The sequence below is a fragment of the Mirounga angustirostris genome, unplaced genomic scaffold (assembly GCF_029215605.1).
Source record: "Mirounga angustirostris isolate CCGP_5_RB_7025 unplaced genomic scaffold, mMirAng1.0.hap1 SCAF_11, whole genome shotgun sequence".
NCBI classification, from domain to species: Eukaryota; Metazoa; Chordata; class Mammalia; order Carnivora; family Phocidae; genus Mirounga; species Mirounga angustirostris.
In genome coordinates, this window is record NW_026991719.1 from 55216867 (window position 1) to 55244494 (window position 27628).

General features: G+C 39.3%; 1 protein-coding gene across 2 annotated transcripts; it reads left to right on the plus strand.

The window, feature by feature from the left end:
* On the plus strand, positions 1-27628 carry YIPF6 (Yip1 domain family member 6). 2 transcript variants are annotated; one of them, XM_045879200.2, is made up of 7 exons: positions 1-459; positions 12607-12735; positions 14046-14124; positions 17932-17974; positions 20458-20583; positions 21217-21374; positions 23087-27628. In XM_045879200.2, exons 2-7 carry the CDS (start codon positions 12673-12675, stop codon positions 23203-23205), a joined length of 588 nt encoding a protein of 195 aa, XP_045735156.1. In that variant the 5' UTR covers positions 1-459; positions 12607-12672; the 3' UTR covers positions 23206-27628. The 2 variants fall into 2 exon arrangements, with proteins under 2 accessions (XP_045735156.1, XP_045735152.1); XM_045879196.3 differs by having other exon boundaries at positions 1-425.

The following is a 27628-nucleotide window of genomic DNA, read 5'->3' on the forward strand; positions in this document are numbered from 1 at the left end:
GAGGCGCAGGCTTTTTCCGTGAAGTGCTAGCTCTGCGGACCCGCCCTGAGAGCGAGAAACGGGTGCGCGGGTGCGATGGATTAAAACAAGGCAGCCGTGGAGCGGTCTCAGGATCGGGGTTGAGTATGAAAGGGGGAGCATGTCTAAAGGGACCTACGGTCCCTAAGAAGCGAAGCGAGGCGCGGCGACTCGGACCGCTCCCGGACACCCGGAGGACAGGGACAGCAACGAGCGACGGGACCGACAGCCCGTACCGGGCGCCTTTCGGTGACGCACCCGCCGCGCGATGACGCGCTGACCAGCGGCGGCCTCCACGTCTCAGGTTCCGCAAAGGCCTGTGGGAGCGACCGGGGAGAAGGAGGGCCAAGATGGCGAAAGCGGCCGAGTCTTCAGGAGACCCGGGGACAACATCGCCCAGGCCCCTGGTGAGCTTGGGTTCTGCGGCAGAAGGGACTGAGGGTGAGGCACAGTGCCCTTAAGGAAGTCGGGTGACGGGCTCCTGGCCTGAGAAGGCCGGAACTCCTTCCTCCCGGTAGGCCCTTCCTATACCCGATGCCAGAACCAGTCTCAACACTGCAGCTGCTCTTTGGGCTAACCGCTTTCCCCTTGTCCTCCTCGTTCCTTCCACGCCTTCTTGTGAAACTCCTATTCATTTTCCTGTCCCATACTCTCAGGGCCTGTCCTCCTCCCGTACATTGTGTTAAATGCCAAGCTTTAGGTGATTTCTTAAGTACCTTTGCTTCTGCTGTCCTTCATGTTATCAAGTTCTGTCACTAGTTCTTGTTGGAGTAGCAGTATTCTTGGATTCATGAGATTGCTTCCCAAAGGACGTTACAACTTGATTATTGATTTGTTCAGTGACCTCAGTAGTCTTGATTTAATCCCTGCCCTCCCTGTTGCAGTTCCTTGCAGTGCTCTTCGTGATGCCCTGCTCTTCATGATGCTGTCTTGCTCCTGTCTCTACAGGGGGTACGATTTCCATTGCAAGTACAAGCCCAAAGCCTGGACAAGTATTTAAGAACACAGGTTTTGGAGTTAAACCTATCTGGGCTGGAATCACCCGCTCTGCCTCTTATGAGAGTTTGGGCAAATCATTTCATGGAGAGTGTTTCTTCATCCGTAAAATGGATATAAAAATAGCCGCCTCAAAGAGTTTTTAGGAAGATGAAATGATATAATTTATGTAAAGTGTCAAACACAATCAGTGTCATGAACTGAGGAGTGTAATTATTCAACATTCTGCCCTAAGATCCCTCTTCCCAAACGGTGTTCAGTTTTATAGCAGTTGTTTAATAAATGGTACATCCCTTTCCTCTGTTTTAAATTGGCAAATTAACAGCAGAGGACTGAACTGGGAGTCAGGTGAAATTGCTTCTAGTCCTGGTTCTGCTTACTAGCACAATTTTTTCATCTCTTCATTCACTCAACAAATATTTATTGAGCATCTACTGTGTTCCTGGCACTCCTTTAGGCACTGGGGATACAGCAGTGAAAGAGAGTGAGTGGCTCCAAGTTCTCATGGAACAATTGTGACCTTGAGGAAGTCACTCTCAACCCCAGTTTCCTCATTTGGAAAATGGGATAGTAACTCATCACAGACTTATTGAGAGTACTAATGAGCTATTATACACACAGTGCCTCGTGTGACATAGTTACAGGTGCTTAGCTGTTTTTAGTTCCTGTTCCACCTCTTTTTTTATGAAGTTTTCCCCAATTAATTTTAGTGGTTCTGGTCATTCGTAACTCAATGTCCAATCCACTTCTACTCTGTAATGTTTATTGAACTCCCACAAATGTGCAATGCATTATGCTAGCTGTTTTAGGGCTTGCCCTTATGGTGCTTAAAGTCTAATACGACACAAGTACAATGCTAAAATAAGGTAAATCAGAGACAGTTACACATAAAATATTAACAAAATTTAAAGGAAGATGCTATCATGTCCATTTGGGGTGACAAAGCAAGCTACACAGTAGAAGTTATATTTGAGAGGGTGTCAAAGGGTGGGTAAGATTTGAAATTTCAGGTGAGCATAAGAGCTATCAATGATTGAGCACCTGCTATGTGCCAAGATTGTACTAGACATCCTCTGCATATTTTCTAAACTTCACAGCAACCATTTCAGTTAGGTGGTTTTTAAATTGTGTTTTACTTGCAGATGAGAAGAGGAGACTCAGAGAGGTTTGATCATCTCCCTAGGGTCTTAGAACCAGTTAGTCGCCAGGCCTAAAACTTGAAACTATGTCTGCTTCTGAAGCCCAGATTATTTCCATTAAGACTGCACAACCTCTCAGAAGTTGGGAAGTGTTAATGTATTTATAGAACAACAGGTAGATCACTTTGGCTAAAGTACAGGGAAGTCTTAGGAGGTAAGCCTTAAAAAAAAATAAGGCCACTGAATTAGGGAGCAGTATGAAACAGTGGTTAGGAATTTGTGCATTGGGGTCAAATTGCCTAGGTTTGATTCCCAGCTGTCATTTAACCTCTCCATGCCTCCGTTTCCCCATCTGTAGAATGAAGATACAGTAATAATTAGCTCATAGGGTTGTTAGGTGGATTAAATGAGTTAAGACATGTAAAATACTTGGTAGAGTGCCTGGCACGTAATGATCATACAATACTAATAATGATCATACAATATTTCTTCTTCTTGACTACTAAGCTTGGAGGTTTAATAGGCAATGAGGAGCCAGTGGAAATTTTTGAGGAGGGAAGGGTTTAAAGTCATGAATTTGACAACATAATTGAGGGAGAGTTACCATGAGGAATGTTTGGAAGCTAGACTAGCAAAACCAGTAGTTCTAGGAACAAGTGATTGCTACCTGGACTATAGCAGTGGTGGGAGCCATGAAGACTGGACACAGGCAGGCTCCTTGAGGGTTTGGAGTGCTGGGGAGACTGTGTCTTGGATCAGAGTTTTTCGAACTGTAACGTGCATAGCAGTCACCTGGGGAATCTTGTTAAATGGCAGATTCTGATTTGGTAGGTCTGAGAGGACACCTGCGATTCTGCATTTCTGACAAGCTCCCAGGTGATACTGCTGCCGCTGCTGCTCCCAGTACCGCATTTTATTTTATTTATTTTATTTATTTTTAAAGATTTTACTTATTTATTTTGACACAGAGAGAGAGACAGTGAGAGAGGGAACACAAGCAGGGGGAGTGGGAGAGGGAGAAGCAGGCTTCTGGCCAAGCAGGGAGCCCGATGTGGGGCTCAATTCCAGGACCCTGGGATCATGACCTGAGCTGAAGGCATACGCTTAACAACTGAGCCACCCAGGTGTCCCCCGGTACCACATTTTGAAAAGCAAGATACTGATGCCCTGAACAGAAATACGTAAGAGGAGGATGAGGACCCTAAAAGTTGATTAATTCACTTTGGGACATGTTTAGTTTGAGATATTGGCAGACCATCCAGTAGATACCCAGCAGGCAGTTTGTCTAAAACCTGGACTTCAGGGCTCAGAAGTCAGGACTAGGTTTAATTAGGAGTCATTTGCATAGAGTTGAGAAGACAGTCTTTGGTAATGCTTATCTATTGTTTGTCTGTTTAGGGAGCAGGAAAAAGAGTTATAATAATGGCTTTAGCCTGAGGGCTGGAGGGATGTTGGCCTCAGGTAAAGGGGCTAGCTGGAGACCACACCATTAGTCACCCCTCCCCACTTCTTGGAGCCAGGCCTCTTGGACTGAGCTGGTTTCTGCTTGATGCCCCCCACCCCCCAACTTGTTGACTCTTTGCTCCAGGATTTTGGTCAGTAGTATAACCCATCTGGTCCCAGCTGCTTTCTTAAGTCTGCAGTCCCTGCTTCTACTGTATCTTTTTGGCCCTGCCTCTACCTGCTCCCCTCCTTGGCCCAAGCCAGGCAGCAGAGTGTACACATGGGTTTCTGTGCACACGTGTGCATATGTGTGCATGAGCCTACCTGCAGAGGGAGAAGGGAAGAGACATTGTGTCCCAAGGCACCTTTCATCCCCCCTGAGAGGTTAGTCAGAGAGCAAGGATATTGCTAGTCAGAGAGCAAGAATAGTGCCCACTAGACCTGACTAGCTGAGGGCCTAGCAGTCCTGTTTGTCATATGTGGGGCTTGAAGTCCACAGATCCTGTCTCAGCTCTCTGAACCATATCACTGATTCTCCTGAGAAGAGATATTAAGGAAATGTTGGGATGGGGGAATAGGATAGGAATCACATGACACTTTAGTGACTGCAGTGACTTCCAAAACCAATTAGCTGGACTTAGGCCAAACTTCACAGGTTAAGGGCAGTCTTCCACAAGACTGCCCTTACTTCAGACACCAGCCACAGGTTTGAATGTTCCCAGGACCACCCTTACTTCTAACCTACTGGCTGCAAATTCAGGGGTTCCCATGATCCCCTCAAGCTCCATACTTCATTAGAATGGTTCATAGAATTCAGGACAGCACTATACTTAAAATTACAGTTTTATTATAGCAAAAGGATACACTCCAAACCAGCAAAAGGGGGAGATGTATAGGGTGAGATTTGGGAGGGTCCCCCTAACACAAAGCTTCCTTGTCTTCTCCCTGTGGAGTCAGGACCCTGTTAACCCCTTGATACATCAATCTGTGACAATAGGCAGAATATTGCCCACCAGTGAAGTGCAGTCATGTATCTAGAGTCTTTATTAGTGTTTCTTTATGCAGGCATGATTGACTAGATCATTGACTCCTCCCCTCCCCAGAGGCCAGGTTTATCTGCGTTGGTGGTATAGTGGTGAGCATAGCTGCCTTCCCAGAGGCCAGGTTTATGTCACAGGAGTCAAAGCTTCAACCCTCTAATACTGTGTTTTGTCTGTCTGGAATGGTTTGCCCCCATGCTGAGTCATCTCATTAGCATAAACTGTCTAGGGGCCTACCATGACTCACCTGTTAGCTAAACTGTTAGGGCCCACCATGAATAACAAAAATAACACTATCATTTAGGAAATTCCAAGGGTTTAGAGGCTACCTTGCAGGAACAGGAGACAAAGGCCAGCCAAATTCCCCATTTTATACAAGGGACAGAACTGGAATTGACCCCCTGGGAATCTTGAACTAGAGCTAACCTGTATCTAGCCCCTGCTGTGAGCCTCTTACTAAGTGCTTTACACACAGTAATGCATTTCTTCGTCACAACAACCCTGTGATGATGATACTATTCTCAATTTTATAGATGAGGAACTGAGGTATGGAGAGGTTAAGGAACCTGCTCAGTGTCACATAGGTAGTAAATGATAGAGCTGAATGGCTTCCAGCAGCACACTTAACCAATACGCTCCAAATATCGTATGTTGAGCATTGACCGTGTGCTAGGTGCAATGCTGGTGTTACCTAATTCTTACGATGGTGTTGTCTCCAAGTGAGGGCAGAGCCCAATTTGTCTTTGAAGCTCGTTCCTTCTGTACTGCTTTGCCTTTCCTAGCAGTTGCAGGCAGCATGAAAAGTCAAAACAGCAATCCTGGAGCTTGAAAGGTCAGTGTCATAGTAGTGAGAGAATACAGCTTCAAAAGGGGTGATTGACATATTAAGTGCTGAAGAATATTCAGAGGGCGAAGGGATCCTTGTACTTCTTGGTTATGAGATCACTGTTACAGAGCCGTGGGGAAAGTAAAGTTGTGGGAAGGTCAAGTGCCAAGTTACAAAGGATTAAGGGAGTGGGCAAGTGCAGAGCAGTTTGATCAGGGAGGAGGAGGGGAAGGAGAGTAGTTTGAGGGAATGGCAGAAACAAGGAAATGATGTATTTAAGAATTCTATTACAGAAGTTTTTTGTTTTTTTTTTAAAGATTTTATTTATTTATTTGACAGAGATAGCAACAGCAGGAACACAAGCAGGGGGAGTGAGAGAGGGAGAAGCAGGCTTCCCGCCAAGCAGGGAGCCCGAATCGGGGCTCGATCCCAGGACCCTGGGATCATGACCTGAGCCGAAGGCAGACGCTTAACGACTGAGCCACCCAGGTGCCCCTCTATTACAGAAGTTTTTAAGTATATAAATAAAATAAAGAGTGGTATAATGAACCCAGGTACCTATCAAAATTCTGCTGTTCTTATTTCATCTCCCCACCACATTTTTTTTCTGGAATACGATTTTATTTTTTTGTTTAATCTTTTTTTGTTGTTTATTTTTTAAGTTCACGTATGTATAACATACAGTGTTATAATAGTTTCAGGTGTACAATATAATGATTCAACAATTCTATACACATCTCAGTGCTGCTCATCACAATAAGTGTACTCTTAATCCCCTTTATCTTTTTCACTCATCCCCCCAGTCAGCCTCCCATCTTGCAACGACAGGTTTGTTCTCTATGTTTAAGAGTCTGGTTTTTTGGTCTCTTTTTTTCTTTGCTCATTTGTTTTTGTTTCCTAAACTCCACTTATGAGTGAAATCATATGGTACTTGTCTTTCTCTGACTTATTTTACTTAGCATTACTTACCCTCTAGATCCATCCGTTTGTTTGTTTTATATTTTATTTATTTGACAGAGAGAGACACAGCGAGAGAGGGAACACAAGCAGGGGGAGTGGAAGAGGGAGAAGCAGGCTTCCCGCCGAGCAGGGAGCCCGATGTGGGGCTCGATCCCAGGACCCTGAGATCATGACCTGAGCCGAAGGCAGACGCTTAACGATTGAGCCACCCAGGCGCCCCTAGATCCATCCATGTTGCTGCAAATGGAAAGATCTCAATCTTTTTTATGGCTGAATAATATTCCATTGTGCATATATCTTTATCCAATCATCTATCAAAGGACACTTGGTATGCTTCCATATCTAGGCTATTGTAAATAATGCTGCAGTAAACATAGGGTGCATATATCTTTTCAAATTAGTGTTTTTGTTTTCTTTGGGTAAATACCCAGTAGTGGAATTACTGGATCCTATGGTAATTCTCTTTTTAATTTTCTGAGGAACCTCCATACTGTTTTCCACAGTGGCTTGCACCAGCTTGCATTCCCACCAACAATGCACAAAGGTTCCTTTTTCTTTGGAGTATGAGTTTTAACCTGTTTATTTTTAACTAATTTTATACCTACAGAAAAGTTGCAACAGAGAGTTCCTATATAGCCCTTACCCAGTTTCCTCTAATGTTAACATTGTACATAACTATAGTACAATGAGCAGAATCAGCAAATTAACATTGACACAATACTATTAACTAAATCACAGATCTTACTTGAATTATACCACATTTCTACTAATGTTTCAGGATCTTATCCAGGATCTCACATTGCTTTGAGTTGTTGTTTTTCCTTAGTTCCCTTCAGTCTTTAATGGTCTTTCATTGTCTTTCATGATCTTTTCTGAGTGTTTAAAAGCAAATCCTAGACATATCACTTCACCTGTAAATACGTCAGTGTGTTTCTCTAACAGGGAAGGACGTTTTCTTTGTTATCACAATAACAAGACTAATAATTTCTCAGTATCATCTAATCTCTGCTCATCATCTCACAATTTTCTAAAAACGTGTGTTTTTATAGTTTGTCCATATGAGGATCCAAAGTCAACAAATTGCATTTGGATAATAAGTCTCATAAGTCTCTTTTACTATTAAACATTCTCCTGTTTTTAATGTACTTTATTTGTTTAAATTCAGTCATTTGTCTTGTTGAACTCTTCATTTTCTGTATTTGGCTGATTGGTATTCTCTGAGAATTTAGTATGTTCCTCTATCCACATATTTCCTGTTAACTCTAAGATATAGAGGCTTGATTGTGTTCAGGTTCATTTCGGTTGGAGGAGGGGCAAGAATAAAAAGAACTCAGATAGCCCCTAAAATTAGGAATGTTTTTTTTTTTAATCCTTTAATTTTTTTAATTTTTTATTGTTATGTTAATCCCCATACATTACATCATTAGTTCTAGATGTAGTGTTCCATGATTCATTGTTTGTGTATAACACCCAGTGCTCCATTCAATACATGCCCTCTTTAATACCCACCACCAGGCCAACCCATCCCCCCACCCCCTCCCCTCTAGAACCCTCGTTTGTTTTTCAGAGTCCATCGTCTCTCATGGTTCGTCGGAATGTTTGTTTTTTTAACTGTTTATTAAGAAAAGTTTAAGAGGTATACAAAAGAACAATGGTAAAATATACCCTTATGTACCTAACCTTCAGTACTTACCAATTTATGGCAAGTCTTCTTTTTTCTATAGCCCTGTCCATTTCCCTTCTATACTATTTTGAAGCACATCTTAGGCATCATTACTTTAGTAAATATTTAACATGTATCTCTAAAAGAAAAGGAGTCTGTTTTTAAAGAACATAACAGTATCATTAGTACATCCAAAAAATTAGTAATTCCCTAATATCAAATATCTTGTCAGTGTTCACATTTCCAGTTATCTCCTAAATGTCATATTTTTATGATTTAAAATCTGGCCCACTACCTATTTTTATAAATAAGGTTTTATTAATTGTTTATGTCTTGTCTTGGACTGCTTTCATGCTACAGCAGCAGAGTTGAGTAGTTGCAACAGAATCTACATGGCTCTCAGAGCCTGAAACACTTACTTTTGGCGCCCTTTACAGAAAAAGTTTTGTGACCCTTGCTCTAGGCAATCATCTTTTAGAATAATTTAAAACAAGAAAAAATATTTTTTATAATTATCTTCATTTTAACCACTTCTGGAGATCTTCTTTTTCTGTGTTAGTCCAGGTTTCATTCTGGTATCACATTCTTGAAGATCTTTCTTTAACATTTCTTGTAGTGTGTGTCTCAGCTTTTGCTTGTCTGAAAAAAGTATTTGCCTTCATTTTTGATAGCTATTTTTCCTGGGTTTAGAATTCTGGGTTGACAGTTTTTTGCAGCATTCTAAAGGTATTTCCATTTTCTTCTAGCTTGGGTAGTTGTGGGTGAAATGTCTGTTATTTATCTTTGTCCCTCTGAATGCAGTGTCTTTCTCTGGCGGCCTTCAGGATTTTCTTTATTTTTGGTTTTCAGTAGTTTGATTGTGTCCAGGTTTGTGGATTTTTGGTTTTGTTTTGTCTTTAGGTATTTATCTTGAGTGAGGTTCTCTGGGCTTGGATCTGTCATTTGATGTGTGTCATTAATTTTGGAAAATATTCAGCATTCTTTTTCCAAATATTTCTTCAGACACATTTTCTCACTCTTCTGGGATTCCAATTATATCTATATTAGACCATTTAATATTGACCCACAGCTCTTGGATGCTTATTCTGTTTTGGGTTTTGTTTGTTTTTTCTAGTTTTATTGAGATATAATTGACATAATAACACTGTATAAGTTTAAGGTGTACAACAATGATTTGATATATTTTTTTCTCCTTAAAATTTTCTCTTTTTGTTTTAGTCTGGATAATTTTGACTGACCTATCACTGATTTCTTTTTTTGGCTGTGTTGAATCTACAGATAAAGCTGTCAAAGGCATTCTTCATCTGTTACTGTGTTCATTTATTTCTGGGATTACCATTTGACTTTTACAGTTTCCATCTCTTTGCAGAAATTCACCATTGTTTGTGCATATGCCTTTTCTACTAGAGCCTTTAACATATTAATCATAGTCCTATTAATTTTCCTCGGGTAATTCTAACATCTGGGGCCTCTCAGAGTCTCTCTGGTTTTATTGATTGCTATGTCTCATCATAGTGGGTTGTTTCTTCATTGTGGGGGGAGTAATTTTTTTTATTGAATGCTGGCCATCATGTATAGAACAGTAGAGACTGCCTGGAAGTGGCACATCTTTTCTGCCAAGGTTTTCCTGTGGGGATTAAATCAGTCTGGTCAGGAGTTGAACTGTGCTTGGGTTTTATCCTTGCTATGGGAACCTTCAGTGTGTCCCCAGCTTCAAATTCCTCTTCCATTACATTGTGCTTGGGGTGAGTGCTAGATCATCCCTGTGTTTTTACTAACGTTCCTGTTCTATTCTCAGCTCTCTGCATTTTCCCTTTGCCCTTGCATAAGATCGTGGTTCTCTCTCCAATCTCTAGGCCCTCCCCTAGCAGTAGACTGCTGTTGGTTTTGACTCCATACTTGCTAGCCTGGGCGGTGGGGCTAGCAAGGGAGGGGGGATTCTTTGCTGTGTTGGTCCAGCCTCAGCCTTAGGCAAACCGTGTATCCCTGTGTCTCCTGAGTGGGACTTGCTCAGTGATTCTGTTTCTCCCCCCAGCTGAAGGAGACTGTCGTGGTCTGGCCTCAGGATGTTTTCCTATCCCTCCCCCAGGAGTAGAGAGATTTGTCTTTTCCCTTTCCCCAGCCACAGCGGGTCTTCGCCTGTGCCCTGGAGACAACAGAGTTCTCCCAGTAGCCCTAAGGCTCTTGTTCTGTAGGGGAGAAGGGTCTGAGCAGGGCTCTTTGCTTTTCTCAGAGTTGGCAGCTCCTCCCTTCCCCAAAACCCACACCCAGTGGAAGTCGGTGGAGAAGACTCTGCAAGTGGGTGTGAACTCCCCTTGTGTCTGATGCTTCCAGGGGCTCTGTACCCTCGTACTAGTCCATGCTTGGCCTTTAGCAATTAATTCTAAATTTTAGCAGAATTCTTAAGCATCTGTGTGATGCCTAGTGTCATTCTCTGTGTTATGATACAATGTGCAAAGTGGTGCTCATGTCCCATGTTTTCCTGGAAGTACCTCTCTTTTCTTAGATTTTAATCAGGCTGCTTGGTTGCTGTAGGCCTCAACTCTCTGATGGGTTCGAGGAAAGTTATGATTTTGTAGTTTATCTAACTTTTTCTCATTGTTCTAGTGGGAGGGGTATTCTTTCCAGCTTTCTACATTCTAATCACAAGTCGAATTACAGTGTATTAAAGTCACTTGAAATAGTTGCTGTGTGGTTGTGCATTTAATTCAACATACAGTAGGTTCATTTGTTTCATTTTTCTTTGTCTTAAGGACTTCTTTTAAGTTTTAATTTTGTTTCATAATTATTGCAACTATTTATATGATTTCAAGCTCTCAAGTCATATATATAGAACAGCTTGTATTTGAAGAAGCCTAACTTCTCTCCCTGTCTCCTCTACCTTATTCCCCACTTTCCTTAATAGGAAGTCTCTTTAAAAAAAAAAATCATATGACTTACTTCTTTTTTTTTTTTTTTTAAGATTTTATTTATTTATTTGAGAGAGAGAATGAGATAGAGAGCATGAGAGGGGGGAGGGTCAGAGAGAGAGGCAGACTCCCTGATGAGCAGGAAGCCCGACGTGGGACTCGATCCCGGGACTCCAGGATCATGACCTGAGCCAAAGGCAGTCGCTTAACCAACTGAGCCACCCAGGCGCCCCATATGACTTACTTCTTACATACGACTTACATCACACTGCATGATTTATCTCTTACACATTTCTTACATTTAAAAGATAACATTCAGGTGCGAGAGTGTCTTATTTGTATTCCCTCCTTTCTTAGATAAATGGTAGCATATTATACAAACTTTTCTCCACATTGCTTTTTTATTTAACACTCCATAAATAGTTCTTTGGAGATACTCCCATTCCTTTTACAGCTGCATAGAACTCTGTTATGTGCATATCCCATACTTTATTCAAGTAGTCCTCCGTTGATGGGCATATGGATTATTCTCAGGATTTTGCTTTTACAAGTAGTGTTCTAATGAGTAGTTTTGTTTATATGTCCTTTTGTGTTTTTGCCACTTTGTCTTTAGACTCCTAAAAGTGGCATTGCTTAGTCAATGGGCAATCCATATATAAATTTGCTAGATATTGCCAGATTCATCTTCAGTAGACTGTAGTACCAGATGTGTGTGAATGCTTCACCTGCAGAGTATGTTGTCAAACTGTTGGATTTTTGCCAGTCTTAACAGGGAAAAATTTTTATTACAAGTAACTTTAATTTGCATTTCTTATTAAAAGTGTGTTTGAGAATTTGTTTTTCATAAGTTCTTTAAGCAACTTTATTCTTCCTAAAATTTCAGTATACTGTCTTGTACTTGGTTTACCTACAACTGCTACGCTCTAAATATTGTGCCTGTTGGGCCAAAATCCATGTGAGAAGGGATTGCTTTTGTTTTCTTAGGAACTTGAAGATTTCAGAGTTTTAGTTAGAATAATAAAATTTGGCAGATGAACATAAGAGTTTATAAGCTTGCAATCTCATAATTCACTTTGGAAATGTTATTTGATCTGTTTTGCTAGGTAACCTGGTAAAAAGAGTAGAAATCAAGATTTATTTTGCTATTTCCCTGTTCTTCCCAGTTTCCCATTAGGCTTCACCTAATGCTCCTTTCTAGCCAGCAGAGGCCACCGGAGCCTACCAAGGAGCAGAAGAGCTACAGAATTGTGGCTGTGTGAAGATGTGATTGCCGAAAGGTCGCTTTCAAATAGCTTTGCAGTCTTGTTAGCTTGTGCCATGTGAAGGTTTCATGCTTGAAAGAAAGCAAATATTTGAGGGCAAGAAAGTGTCTATGCCATTTACTTCGCAATTTTTTCCATCATATGCGATCTCCTTCTTTAAGTTAAAAGAAATAAGCATTTGAGAATTTTAGTTGACCATATTGTTTAATGTCTGGTAAACTAATACGTTACTTGAAAAACTGTATAAAACCCTACAAAAAGACATAGTCCCTACTCACTAGGAAATGATGTCTTTGAGGAATGCTGCAGTTGATTATAGACTTTACTTTTTTTTCCCCAACTCTTCTCAGTTTGCAGGCCTTTCCGATATATCAATCTCACAAGACATCCCCGTGGAAGGAGAAATCACCATTCCTATGAGATCTCACATTCGGGAATTTGACAGCTCCACATTAAATGAATCTGTTCAGAATACCATTGTAAGTGAGACTAGCTGAGAGAACTTCTATTCAGTATCATGGGACTAAATAACTATAGTAATTATTTTTATTTGGCTAACTGATTTTCAGTATATCTTATTTATTGAAATTTAAGATTTTCCCCTAGAGAATAATTTGGTACAGGCTTTTTGGAGAGCAGTTTGGCTATAATGAGTATTAAGAATCTTATAATGTTCGAATATTTTTAAGCTGATAATTCTGCTCCACATACAGTATATGGAATTTTTTTAAAAAATATTTTTCAAAATACAGAAGAATATTAATATACAAAGATGTTTATTACAACATTCCTTATGATAAGGAGAAATTGAACAACAGAGGGGATATCAGTTAAGTAAATTATGTTACATCTATGTAATGGAATACTAAACAACCATTAAAAATGTATTTACAAAGAACTGTTAATGACATGAAGAAATTTCTAGGTAAAAAAGTCAGGACAGAATTATCTCAACTATATTTTGACAGGTTATATTTGTATTACTGTACTCTTCCTCAAATGTCATGATTTTTTTTAAAGGTTTTTTTATTTATTTGAGAGAGAGGGAAAATGAATGGGGTGGAGGCAGGGGGAGAGTGAGAAGGAGAAGCAGACTCCCTGCTGAGCAGGGAGCCCAACAGGGGGCTCCATCCCAGGACTGTGAGATTGTGACCTGAGCCACCCAGATGCCCCTCAACTGTCTTGATTTTTAAAAATCTGGCTTTTAGGATTCACTTACCAGTTAAATTGGGAATGTTGGAGATTAATTTGTTTTATATTGTATATAATGTGGTAGCTGGGAAGCAGGCTAATTGGCCCTTAGGACTTTCATCAGTTATGAACTGAAAGTCAGATGCCATGTGTTGCAGAGTAGATTTTAATAGTTATATTATTTTAGTTTCTTTAAGTAACATATTGGGACAGCTATATTTCTCTTTTACAGAGCTTTAAAAAAACAGAGCTGGTGGGTGTGGTAAAGAGTTAAATGTTGGCTTAAAGAGTTAATAAAAAAGTTAATAGAGCACTGGGTAGTATATAAGACTGATGAATCATTGACCTCTACCTCTGAAACCAATTATACATTATATGTTAGTTAAGTGAATTTAAATAAATTAAAAAAAGAAAAAAGTTAATAAGAAACGCACTATCTTTCTGTTTGTTTGTATAGTGAAGGAGTTAAACTGGAATTGTAGCTCCCAAATTCAATGAACCCAAGAGGTTAAAATAAAAGAAATTTGAGCAAACTAAGTGAGGGAACTACTTGGTAACCTTGGTCATGACAATACAACAAGTTGTTTCTGTCTTTCAGATGCGTGATCTAAAAGCTGTTGGGAAAAAATTCATGCATGTTTTGTACCCAAGGAAAAGTAATACTCTTTTGAGAGATTGTAAGTATATGAGTTTTTTGAGGATTTGCTATTTTTCAGCGTACCTTATCGTAAATACTTTTATATGGCTAAATTTCTGTGATAAGAAAACTGACATTTTGCAGAATGAAAAAATATATAAATGAACATGCAAATGAACATTCTGAAGAATTTAAACATTTAGAATGGAATTTCAGAGATTGGAAGATTTTGCTTAATATATTGTCTTCATCAATAAATATAGACTGTATATCTTCACCTGCCACTGAAAAAAATATTTCTGGAAGGTGCAAACACATAGGGACTTTATTCAACCACAGAGCTGACAGTCTCCAAGGGAAAGGCAAAATGTCTGAATATTAAATTAGAGTAACAGCTAATACCCATTAAGGATTAGCAAATTAATACCTTTATTGACATTTCTATTTGCAGAACTATTACTTAGTCTGATGACTGCTTTTTTTTGTCCACGAGGTCTATCAAAACAGTGTTTGCAATAAATTATGCTCTTATTTAGAATTTATTTATTTTTATTTTTTATTTTTTAAAGATTTTATTTATTTATTTGACAGAGACAGAGACAGCGAGAGCAGGAACACAAGCAGGGGGAGTGGGAGAGGGAGAAGCAGGCCTCCCGCCGAGCAGGGAGCCCGATGTGGGACTCGATCCCAGGACCCTGGGATCATGACCTGAGCTGAAGGCAGTCGCTTAACCAACTGAGCCACCCAGGCGCCCTTTATTTAGAATTTATTATTAAAATTGTTAGACCTTTTATTTTTGCTTTCATAGTACCCTTTATCAGAAAAATTGAATCAGTTGTTTGAGAGTAGTAACAATGATGTTGCACATGAGTGTACCTTCTATTTTGGCAGCATTTCAGCTGTAATGTAGGGATGTCAAATATGTGGCACATGGATGCAGTGTCAGAATCTTTTTTAACATAGTACACTGTGGGTTGGAGCTGACATGATTTGCTACTGCAGGTATGTAGTGGAAAGACCATGGACAGATCCGGGTTTGAATAGTGGTTCCATCACTACCTATGTGATCTTGGATAAGACAGTTAACTTTTCTGAGGCTCAAGTTTCTTCCTCTGTTAAAGTGGAGATAATACCGTGTATCTGCTGGTGAGGCTTAGAAATAATGCATATCAGCCACCTCGCACAGCATCTGACATTTCGTAGGCACCCCATAAATGGTAGCTGTTACTCTAGTGCCTTGCCCTCCCCCTACACACACTTCTTTTTTAATCCTTACAACAACCTTGTGAAGTAGGAGTTATTGCTCCTGTTTTACAGATGAAGAGAATGAGTCTCAGAGAAGCTGAATGTCTGGTCAGGATGACACAGGCAGGACTAGCACCCAGTTTTCAAGTTCATTGCCCTTTCCATTCTACCACTGCTATCCCAGATGTGAGGATACCCCTTCAACTGCTGCTGTGGCTCAGTCCAAAACAAGTTTGCTTCAGTGACAATGCAGAACCAGTGTGTTATCTTGCCGATTAGTGATGATGATTAGCTATGTCATGTGTTAAGGTCCATTCCCAGACCTTGTGGGGATAAACACATAGGCTGGCACAAAGGGTAAGTCAGTCATGGCCCAAATTTGCACTTCTGCCCTGCCCTGTTAGCATAACCCTTGGCAAAGTGGCAAGGAAAAAATTCACGACTTAAAAATAAATTAAAAAAAAAACAAACCACAATGTGATATCACTTCACACCCAATAGGATGGCCATTATCAAAGAAACAGAAATCACAAGTATTGGTGAGGATGTGGAGAAATTGGAACCCTTGCGCATTGCTAGTGGGAATGTAAAATGGTGCAGTCGCTGTGCAAAATAGCATGGTGGTTCCTCAGAAAATTAAGCATAGAATTACTATATGATCCAGCAATTCTACTTCTAGGTATATACCCAAAAATTGAAAGCAGGAACTCAAGCAGATATTTGTGCACCCATGTCCATAGCAACCTTATTCACAATAGCCAAAAGGTGGACGGATGGATAGACAAATTGTGGTATGTACACCATGACATATACTATATACTAATAGACTATGACTCAGTTTTCTTTTTTTTTTTTTTAGATTTTATTTATTTATTTGACAGAGACACAGTGAGAGAGGGAACACAAGCAGGGGGAGTGGGAGAGGGAGAAGCAGGCTTCCCACTGAGCAGGCAGCCTGATGCGGGGCTCGATCCCAGGACCCTGGGATCACAACCTGAGCCGAAGGCAGACGCTTAACATCTGAGCCACCCAGGCACCCCTATGACTCAGTTTTAAAAAGGAGTGAAATTCTGATCCATGCTACAACATGGATGAGCCGTGAAGACATTGTGCTAAGTAAAATAAGCCAGTCACAAAAGGACATACGTTTTTTCACTTACATTTGGTTCCTAGAGTAGTTGAATTGATAGAAAGTAAAATGATGATTGCTGGAGGCTAAGTGGGGAATGGGAGTTATTATTTCAGGGTTGGAGTTTTAGTTTGGGAAGATGAAAAAGTTCTGGAGATGGATGATACAAAGGTTGTACAACAATGAAAAAAAAAAAAAAAAGGTTGTACAACAATGAATGTACCCAAAGCCTGTACACTTAAAAGTGACTAAAATGGTAAATTCCTTAATAGAATATATATATATATATTCTACTAAGTAGAATATATTCTACTAAAAATAGAATATATTCTACTAAAAATATATATATATTCTGCTAAAATAAGAAAATGTTCTAAAATACTGTTACAGATTTTTTATGAATTAAAAAAAAACTTAAGTGTATTTTTTTAAAAGCCAGTGTATTAATGTCAGTTGTACTTGAATTCACTTTTTTAGTTGATAAGTTCAAAAATTTAACAAGAAAAACAATATTTTATCAGAGTGGTAGGATTATAATTTTTCTTTATACCTTTTCCAAACTTTCCTCAGTGGTGTCAAAATTACATATATAATGTGAAAAAAAAAAACCCAATATAAGTATGTACATATGCATACTTCTTTAAAGTTATGTACATAAGAGGTTAAAGTTAGAAATGGTATATGTATCTTTTTTCATATTAGTGGAGGAAGGTAATTTTGCTGTAGGCTGTATGTAACTGAACTGTTGGCTGATTAATTTACCTAACAGCTATTAATTGAGAACCGCTGTGCTTAGACCTGATGTTGGCAGAGCCGTTTATACTTTTCCAAAAGCTTTCATGTTATTTGCTAAGGTTTGACCTTATGAAATTACCAGTATTGGCCTGTTTTTTCACCTATAAGAACAGCAATTCCATACTAGTTCAGTGTAATGATTATAGAAGGGAAGCAGTGTGGCAGAGTGGAAAGAACTTTGGAGTAGGACTCAGAAGACCAAGGGTCTGGTTCCCCCTCCATACCTAACTATTTATATAAACTTGGGGAAGTCACTTCCTTCTAAGCTCCATTTCTCATATTCTTGAGGTGAGCCTGATTATACTTGCCTTGTCTAATGTAGTCTCAGTTTGGTGGAGTGACTTGGCTCTAGTCTTTCTGAGGGTGGGGCACCTAAGTCTTTTGACTCCCGGCCCCTTGGTCTTTACAGCATGCTGGAATGTGGCTTAGTAGGTGGTAGAGAGAGGTGATTTGTGGTCTAAGAAGTCAACAAAATTTAAAGGATATATGAAGAAGGGCATTCAGAATTGGGGAGCAGGGAGGGCAGGTAGAGGGGTAGGAGAAGTGGGAACGCTTGGGCAGGCAGAAGGAGCCTTGATGTCTGAATTCCAAGAGTGGGAGAGGTAGATAATTGGAATAAAGTTAGAAAATACTACATAGTTGTTTCTTAATAGTCTTCTGTTTTTTCTTGCCTCATAGGGGATCTGTGGGGCCCTTTGATCCTTTGTGTGACACTTGCATTGTAAGTACTTACATTTCCTTCCTTTGTCATTTGAGATAGACTATACTTTTTTTGTGTGGAGTTTCAAAATTGAGGGGAATTTTGAATATTTAATTTAGGACTTCTATGACATACTGTACTCCTTATGATTTAAATCTAAAACATGAAGCAGGTTTCCAGATCAATTCAAAGAGTGATGGAATTAAAGGTATGAAAATTGCGCTCCTCTCTGTTTACCAATAAATTCTTAGCCTGTTTTAGCCATTTCTGTTGAACTGACATTTATTTGTTTATTCTCATGCACCTCCCCATCATTAAACTAAGTGAATTAAATATCTATAGGTTTAAGCACTGTTTATTTGTGAACATAGTTCTTTTTAAATCTTAATAATAATAAAGATGAGAATGAGAATAAATTAGAGTAGAACTGGTAGAGTTCAAAGCAAGATCATGTTTCAAAGTGTTAGGCTTTCCATACACATTGTACTTAAAGGGAGAAGACAGAAGAGCGAAGTTCCATTGGAAAGGGGAATATAACCATTGGTAGCATGGAAAAAAATACTGCATTAGGATTCAGTTCTGGGTTCTCATCCTGACTGTGCTATCAGCAAAGCGATTTTGGGATACTTAGAACCCTAAAATGTGTATAATGATTTTTCCCGGTTTACAGAAAACTTTTAAATACCTTCTCTTTATTTTATCCTCATAGCAAGAATATTATTTTCTTTTTTCGACAAACAAGCTTAGGTTCAAAGAGATTGGGGACTGAACCGAGATCACTACAATCAGTGGTAGACCTGGGATTCAACCTCAGATTTCCTTGATTGCCCATTTTCTTCCTCTGTGATTATTATACGTCTCTTCCCACCTAACCCCTCTCGGTCTCCTCTTCCATATCTATAAAAGGAAATGGCTAAGGATCCCTTGCAGGCTTGACCTTTGATGATTCTAAATTCAGCAAATTTCTAATGACTTCTCTGCCCATATTTAATGTGGTAATTTAGGTAATAACATAGAGTGCTATTTCTTATGCCTTTAATAACCACATCAAGGGCAATACTCAGTGCCTTGACGGACAGGTTTATAGTAGAATCACTGAGCATATACTTTTTTAGTTTTAAAAGGTTAACATTAGAGATTATGTAGTTTAACCCAATTTATTTGCAGAGAGGACAACTGGAGTCCCAAGACATCAAGTGATTTACTCTAGTTTATACACCTAGTGACAGAACTAGGGTCACTTTCTGGATCTCCTGCCTTCGAGGCCCATTAATGTTCTCCCATGATACCATGCTGAAGCAGTAGAGATTCTAGACAACAAGTGATGAGTACCAGCATTCCTTGCATCGGATTGTCAGGACCAGAACGGAGTACATACAACTGTAGAATACAGAAGCCTGTCCCGGCAAACAGCATAGCAGGGCGAGACTTACTATGTGATTCCTCTATACTATGTAATAAAAAGAGACTGGGAGCTTGGTGTTACTATTTTTCTGGGGGAAAAAATGACACTCAGTCCAAGTGTTCTAGTCCACAATTCAAAACAGTTTATGTCTGTAAAATTCTTAGACAAAGAAAATATTTCAGTGACTGTTCAACTACTCCATTTTAAAGCAAAGTCTTTTAGTAATAATCTGTGTTTTGATTCAAAAAAATCACCTAAATAGGTTTATAGACTGTTTCCATTTTGAAATGTCAGAACTAGGGGCACCTGGGTGGCTCAGTCAGTTAAGTGTCTGCCTTGGGCTCAGGTCATGATCCTGGGGTCCTGGGATCCAGCCCCATGTCGTGCTCCCTGCTCAGTGGGGAGCCTGTTTCTTCCTCTCCCTGTGCTCTCCCCCGCCCCCCGCTCATACTTTCTCTTTTGCTCTGCTCTCTCTCTCTCAAATAAAATCTTAAAAAAATAATAAATGTCAGAACTAAAGCCTTAACCAAAGGATTACAAATGCAATGTGTCTAGGGGCTAGAGAAGTAACTTAAATGTGTGCATGATTTGGTGACCTGAAGCCCCTTGTGAAGGGACCTGCTTCTATGTCAGTCAACTGCTCCCAGTTGTTGCCATGTAGGAATGTAAGCCCACTGTTAGAAAGTCTTCAGGTTTTTCAGGAAAATCCAGAAATACATATTTTTAGGTGAAACCTCCCAATTTTAAAAACTGTCACTTGAACTTAAACCCATTTTAAGTCTTGTACGGACTGACAACCTCATGTCTGTGAGTCACATTTGACCCTTCAATTTATAACCTCTGCTTAACCAAAAAGGTCTTCAGTAATCCATTTACACATCCCAACAAGGCCAAGTGAGGTGACCCTTGTAGTCCTGAGGCATTTGGAATTGGAAGTAAGGGAGCCTTGCCAAATATTTCTGGCATTTTACTTTCGTACAACCTGTATGTTACAGATCTTCAGGTAAGGTTTAGGACAGCTGCCTGATTCAAAGTTTGCCTTAACTTTATTGCTCTAAATAAAAGATGAAGCAATTCTCATGTCATTTCCTTGTCACAGAATGCTTCAAAGAAGCTCTATAGATAGTGAAAAGGATGGAGGGCCCCAGTTTGCAGAAGTGTTTGTCATTGTCTGGTTTGGTGCAGTTACTATCACCCTCAACTCAAAACTTCTTGGAGGAAACATGTGAGTATTATTAAAATGTACTTTTTCCCTTGCCAGGTAGCATATCAGATTTTTAAGGAAGTCTGGCTAGTTAGGTATTTTTTTAAAAGAAAAATGAAAATAAATGAGGGCTAAAGAGAAAGTTCTCTTAAACCCACTGAACAGAGATAACCTAGTTTAACTTACCTTAAATTATCTAGGGTCCTATGATAAGCTTCAGATGCTCTCTCCAACTCCTGAAATCATATGGAGACTTTTTTTGTGTTAGAAGATTATGTCCATTTTGCGGAAGAGATGGTCTGTAGCTTTCAACAAATTCTCAAGTAGGTCTTTAAACTAGAAAAGATTAAGAACAACTGTCTTAGAGGTTCAGTGGGAGAAGGAAGTCTCTAGGAATTAGAGTAGATCATCTGGTACCTTAGATGGTTGACTCTCAAGGAGTTTGAGAGGAAAGGAGGAAGAGTACGGGGAGAGAAAAATTAAAGCATATGCTTAATACAGAAGCCTCTCCTCATAAAATCAATGTTAGGGTATAGGTATTATGTATTTGAAGGAAGGTAACAATCCATGATATATAGAAATCTGTGTAATAAACTGTATCATGATACAGATCAACTATATTTATGATCTTTACAGATGTATGTTATTTTTTAGATCTTTTTTTCAGAGCCTCTGTGTGCTGGGTTACTGTATACTTCCCTTGACAGTGGCAATGCTGGTTTGCCGGTTGGTGCTTTTGGCTGAGCCAGGACCTATAAACTTCATGGTCCGGCTCTTTGTGGTGATCGTCATGTTTGCCTGGTCTATAGTAGGTAAGAATGTACTTATCTCTACGGTAGCAAAGCAGACAAAAACATGAGTTAGAGATGAAGACCGGATGAGGTGCAGTGTAACTCCTGAGTCATATGTGAGTGGTAGGATTCTTGCCAGTATCATCCATAGAACCCTCTTCTCTGAGTAGGCAATGATAGGGATGCTGTCCACCTTATCTGAGTTGGATATCTGGACTTCTGAGATGTGGACAGTCATATCCTTTCTTTTTTATTCTTAAATAATGGATAGGGTCGGGAAAGGAGATTACACTAGACCTAGCTCAGAGCCTAGCATATAGGATGAGGCATAGGTGACTTGAGAAATGACTTGGGCTTTTTCCTGACAAATTAATCATGATGAGAATAGTAGCCAGCATTTACAGATTGCTTATTCTAGGCAAGCACTGTTGTGAGTGCTTTATATGCATTATCTCACTTAACCCTCACAACTCTAAGAAATAAAAACTAGTATTATTAGTCCCATTTTTACAGATGAGGAACAGACCCAGTGAGGTTAAGCAACTTGCCCTAGGACACATAACTAGTGAATACGGAATGAAGTTTCAAACCCAAGCAGGTGACACACCTGTTTAGAACTGTATTATACTACCTCCCAGTATAGGTTGTTAGGTATATCATCTACACTACTTTGCTGCTTCAGTAGAAAATTCTGCCAAAGATTAGGAAGAGCCTATAGTGGTGGCAGTGAATGCTATGTGCTCGTTGTTGTTGCATTCCTAAAATTCTCTTAAAATTCTACCTTCAACTAGAACTGTTCACTGGCTTCTTACTTCATGGGGCAGACAGACTGCCTAATATTTTTAAGTGCATTAACATATCTTTGCTCTGGAACATGGTTAAAATCCAAGAAGTAACCCAAAAATAAGGTCTGAGAATGCCACAATTGATATTATGAAGACTGTGTGTTAAGCTCCAGTGCTTTACCCATGGGAGAACCCCCTCATTCCCTCACTTAGAGTCTGATAATTTACCATACTTGTAGTTCTAAATATCCAGTGTCCAGGCTCATGGCAGTTCAGAAAGTAGAATTTTAGAAGAGAGAGAAAGGCATTCCATTTTTTAACTCAGCAAATATTTCTTGAGCACAAACTATGTGTCAGGCATTTTGCTAGGCATGGTCTCTAACCTCAGAGTTCAGAACTTAGTGGAACAGCCAGACAGGGAAACACTTAAGGGCAATAGGCATCCCAGGTGGGAGCTGGAAGTCTATGCAGGGTATGGTAGGGACACACAGGAGGTAAGTGGGCAGTTCCGCCTGGGATGGTGGGATACAGGATGGGTGTTCAGGAAAGACTGCCCATGAAGGGTGATCACTGATGAGTAAAAGGATGAGTCTCATTTCCTGGGTGGACAAGAAGAATGGCATCTAAAAGAGCCAATACGTCTTTCTCAGTGTATTCGGCACAGGTCAGTAACTTCTCAGAAAAGGGTAGGAAGCTCCTTTTAGAAAGATTCTCATGTAAAATGGTCAAAAACTTTCAAAGTTTAGTATTGGAAACAAGTAGCTGTCAACTGTCTGGAAAACTATGCTGCAGAATGCCTTTTTCTCTGAAGATCACAAATATAACTGAGCTTTTTGTGTAATTCTGTGTTCCAGACTATGCCAAGCACATTAAAGTATAGTAAATGTTAGCAGTTGTGACAATCTTACTATATTAAAGATTCCATTTTGTTTTGTTTGTTTTGTTTAGCCTCTACAGCTTTTCTTGCCGATAGCCAGCCTCCAAACCGCAAAGCCCTGGCCATTTATCCCGTTTTCTTGTTCTATTTTGTCATCAGTTGGATGATTCTCACATTCACTCCTCAGTAAATCAGGAAATGGAAACTAAAAACCAGTGAATTGAAAGCTCATCTGAAAGATGCAATTCACCATGGAGCTTTGCCTCTGGCCCTCTTTTGTCTAATTTTGGAGGTATTTGGTATGTGAGGAGATTTAAAAGGGAGCCATAAAGCACCGTCACTGCTTATGTAAGGAACCGATGTTTGAAAGGCTGTCCTTTGCCTCCTGATGTTATTTCTTCAAAATGCGTAGTATATGCAGTATACTGCCTCAAGGCATGATAGGATCACTGTGTGACAGTGAGTGACAGCCAATGATTTGGGAAGCACATGGATATACATCCTGCAAGTTGAGTGGACTTAGCAACTGTATTTTCAGTTTTGAGAATACCAGTTCAGGTGCAGCTCTTAAACACATTGCCTTATGACTATTAGAATATGCCTCTCTTTTCATAAATAGGAATGGGTGGTCTCTCCATGTTGTTTTCTTTCTTTCTTAGGCTTAAAAAGGCAATGACAGACGTTGGGAAGGGGCTTCATAATTGGGGAGGAGAAAACATGCATTAACCAGTATTCAGATTTTGACCGGAGAAAATTCTGCACTCGTAGCTTTTTAAAAAAGCGAAGGACATCTAAAGAATCAGCTTCTTTAGTTGTTCTGTATAGTCCCTTTTCTGCCATGCTTATTAACAGCCCCGCATTGATACTCTAGTTTTTAATCTTACTCCCTAGCTCTGAATATGTAAGCTGTTAGCAGTCAAGATGTAATTTTCCTTTCATTAAAGTTCTCAGTGGACCAGTGCTTGAACTTACCCGAGTGGAAGACCTCAGAAATTTAGATTGGTTGGTCCTTAATGCATATTATCATTTGGGCACTTGTTTCTTCTTCAGGGTAGAATGAGGCAGTTTGGATACAGCATAGCTCTAAGGAATTCTTCATTATTCTGTGTAATCTGGCCTCTAACTAGAAAGTAAAGCTAAATCTGAAGCCTGCATTTAACCATGTGCACATGGAGGGATTCAGTGTTCTGCTGGCTGGTTCACAGAACAGCTAGATGCTTAGAGCATGACGTTGGGTGACGTGCGTTTACAGCTGCCACCTCTCCATAGTGGGCTTAGCAGTTTTTTCATTAGATGTGCTTTTTGGGTTGGGGAATAGCAATTTGTTTTCTTGGTTTTAGACTTTATTTGTAAAGCTACTTAGCTTTTCTTTAGACAAGTACTTTTTTTGCACATGTGCACCTCTACTTGTATCCTCAGCTATTTATACACACAAGTGTGAAGGCTCTTCAGGGAGCAGAGTGTCTGGAAAGGCTGATTCTAAGCTAAACAGGGCTCCTTTAAGGTAATACGAGCTACTGCCTTCTATAAATTGCACATTGAAGAACTCTTAATAGACAAAAGATTAGGAGTCAGGCAGAAAACATTCATTGTATATACAGTTACTTACAAAGATAGGAATTTATTCCACGGTCTTTCTTTATCATGGACTCTAAATATTTATTCATTTTCTATCTAAAGACTATCTACACATAGATATATAATTTTAAAAACATATTTTCTCCATTCCCAGATTAACTAAGAACACTACTAGGGCAAATGAGTTCTTGGAGTGATACTAAATTAGTGAGCATTACAAAGTTGGTCCCTTCTGTCCCAGCCTTGTCCAGAGGTTTTGGTTATATATTTATATTCATTTCAGTTTCCCTTCTAATTAAAATAAACCTGGTGAGCACAAAGCCGATTTTTCAATCTTGAATTGGTAAAGACAATATTTTGAAACTGGTTTTGATTTGAAATTGGTCCTTAAGTTACCATCCATTTCCATTGTCTGAAATTTCCTAACCTTTACTAAAAACATCTCTCTTCCGAAGTTATTTCATAATCTGTCCCAATGGTTATAATGTAAAAATTAAAGAAATGATCATGTTTCTCAAAAGGGAATTGCCTACTGAATTGTACTCAGGCTAAATATTTTGGTCAGAAATTTTTAAGGCTACAACAGGGGTGGGGGTTGTGTGGGTAGAGGGAGGGGAGAGGGGGTTATCTCATTGGGTATTAAGGCAGCTTGTTCTGTGTGTTAATCTGTTGCTCTCGGGTGACTTAAGGAGTGGTTTCATTTGATTTAAATGAAGATGTAAAATGGAGATTATCTTTCTGAAAATGAATGGTCAGTTTTATGGTATAAATGATTATTTTCTTAATATATGCAAAAAAAAAAAGTGCATTGCTCTCTGTGGCAAGAAGACCTGATTATCTGGAAGTTGTAACCCTCAACACAGCTTTCCCTGGTTTGCTGCAAAGGCACATGGCTAATTTTAGAAAGAAAGACTAGAGGAGAAGGGGATTTTAACAAAGGAAACCCTGTTCCAGGAATTGGGAAGTTTCATGCTTTAGATGGAACTCAAGTGTGTGAGCATCATTACCAAATGTGGTATATCACTGTCATGGCTTGTCATTTGCTGCTCCTACTTCTGAGATTGAGCCTCTGTTGTCACATTCTTTAGCAATAGGAAAGGTGAAGACTGGATGTAATTGCTGTTCAGATTATAAAAACTGATGCAAACATATTTGAATGTGCAGTGTAGTCTTAAATGTCAACCATTAACTGTCAAGTCTTTTGCCTCTTAGGAGTCTTATTACATGAGTTGAATAGGATCTTTTTATTGTGATGGGTTTTTTTCTGTTGTTGGGCAAGGTGGGCTTGTCACAGGGCATAGGACCAGTCTGCATTTTGCTCTTTACTATATTTGTCTTTTTATGAAGTATCCGCCGGATGTGATTAGAAGGCTAGCAAGCCTGTATTTGAAGATTTAATTGTATACTTCTTATAATCTAACTACTTACTGTACCTGGACTTCCTGTTTTTTCCTGAAGATGAAAATGAAAATCTTCGGTCATTTCAAATCCTAGGGTGACATCAAGTCATTGAAATTTATTTAAATGCTATAATGATATGATCAGACATCCATTGCATGAGCTGTTTTATTCCAGAGTAAAACACTGAAATTGTTATTCTTAGACTGTTAATTTCTGAGACAATTTGAATAGAAATAAATGTGTGAATGTTAATTCGTGTATGTAAATTAGAAATACTTTTCTAGATTCTGTGGGCTTTTATTGAAAATAAAGGATTTCTAGGGATTTACTCAGGCCATAGGAAGGCCAAGTAATAATAATGACAATAATATTACTACTAATAATGGCTTAACATTTATTGGGCACTTACATTGTGCCAGGCAATATTCTATTTTTTTAAGAATTTTTATAACTGCTTTATTGAGATATACTTTTACCATAAAATTCACCCTTTTAAAGTGATGTACAATTAAGTAATTTTTCAGTATATTCACATAATTGTGTAATTATCACCACTAGTTCATTTTAAAACATTTTCATCACATCACAATAAAATCCCATATCCTGTAGCATCACTTCCTTTTCCCCTTCTCCCCAGCCTCTGGCAACCACCAATCTGCTTTCTGTCTCTGTTGATTTGGCCAGGCACTATTCTTAAGTGCTTTTTATGTATCTCCTCTACTCCTTAACATAAAGTGCTATAATTCTCATTTTACAAGTAGAAAATTGAGTCACAGAAGGGTTCAGTAAATTGCCCAAGGTCACACAGTAAATTGATTTAAAATAGGAAAACACTGTAGATGGGAGCATAGTAAGACAGTTTTGAATTGCATTGTTATATACATGAAATGAATGTACCCCTTTCCCAGGGTATGCTCCCTGTCATTAGCCATTACACCCTACAACTGACTGGAGATAGATAACTCTCATTCTTTTTTTTTTTTCCCTGAGTAATAGAACACTATATTAGCATCTGCGGAAAACACAAGAGCAGTTGTACATTGGAAAGAGTTAGGTTTGCTGCCCTCTCCCACCTTGAGCCCCTTTTCTCTCCTTTCCCCCCACCCAACACACACACACACACACACTCTCTCTCTCTCTCTCTCTCTCCTCTCCTTTTTCCCAAAGTCTTAAGAGTCAAGCGACTTCTGCCTCTTTCATTTTTATTCTCCCAGAGGGATGGTTAATGCATCAAAATTTAACCTGTTTATTCAGGTGTTTATAGTCAGGGGATGCATCTAGTCACTTATAATACCAGTTATATTTCTAAGACCTCAGAGAGCAGTAGTGTGAGAATAAAATCCCTTTTTTACTTGGGTTAAACTAGGTGGGGGAAATAACAGAGTAAAGGCTTTGCCTTAATGAAGTCAGTGATTCCGCCTGGTAGGAAGTGGCCACACGCTGCTCTTGTCCACTCTGTTGTGTTTATTTCAGAGCCTTTGTACTCTATGCTATCACTGCTGGTAATTTCTTGGTTCTCTTCAATACTCCATTTTAATCCTGATCTTTCCTGTAAATAATGAACCTGTGGAAAGAATAAATCTGTAAAATGATTTGTGAATGTTAAATGTGCAAATAAAAACACTGGAAAAGGA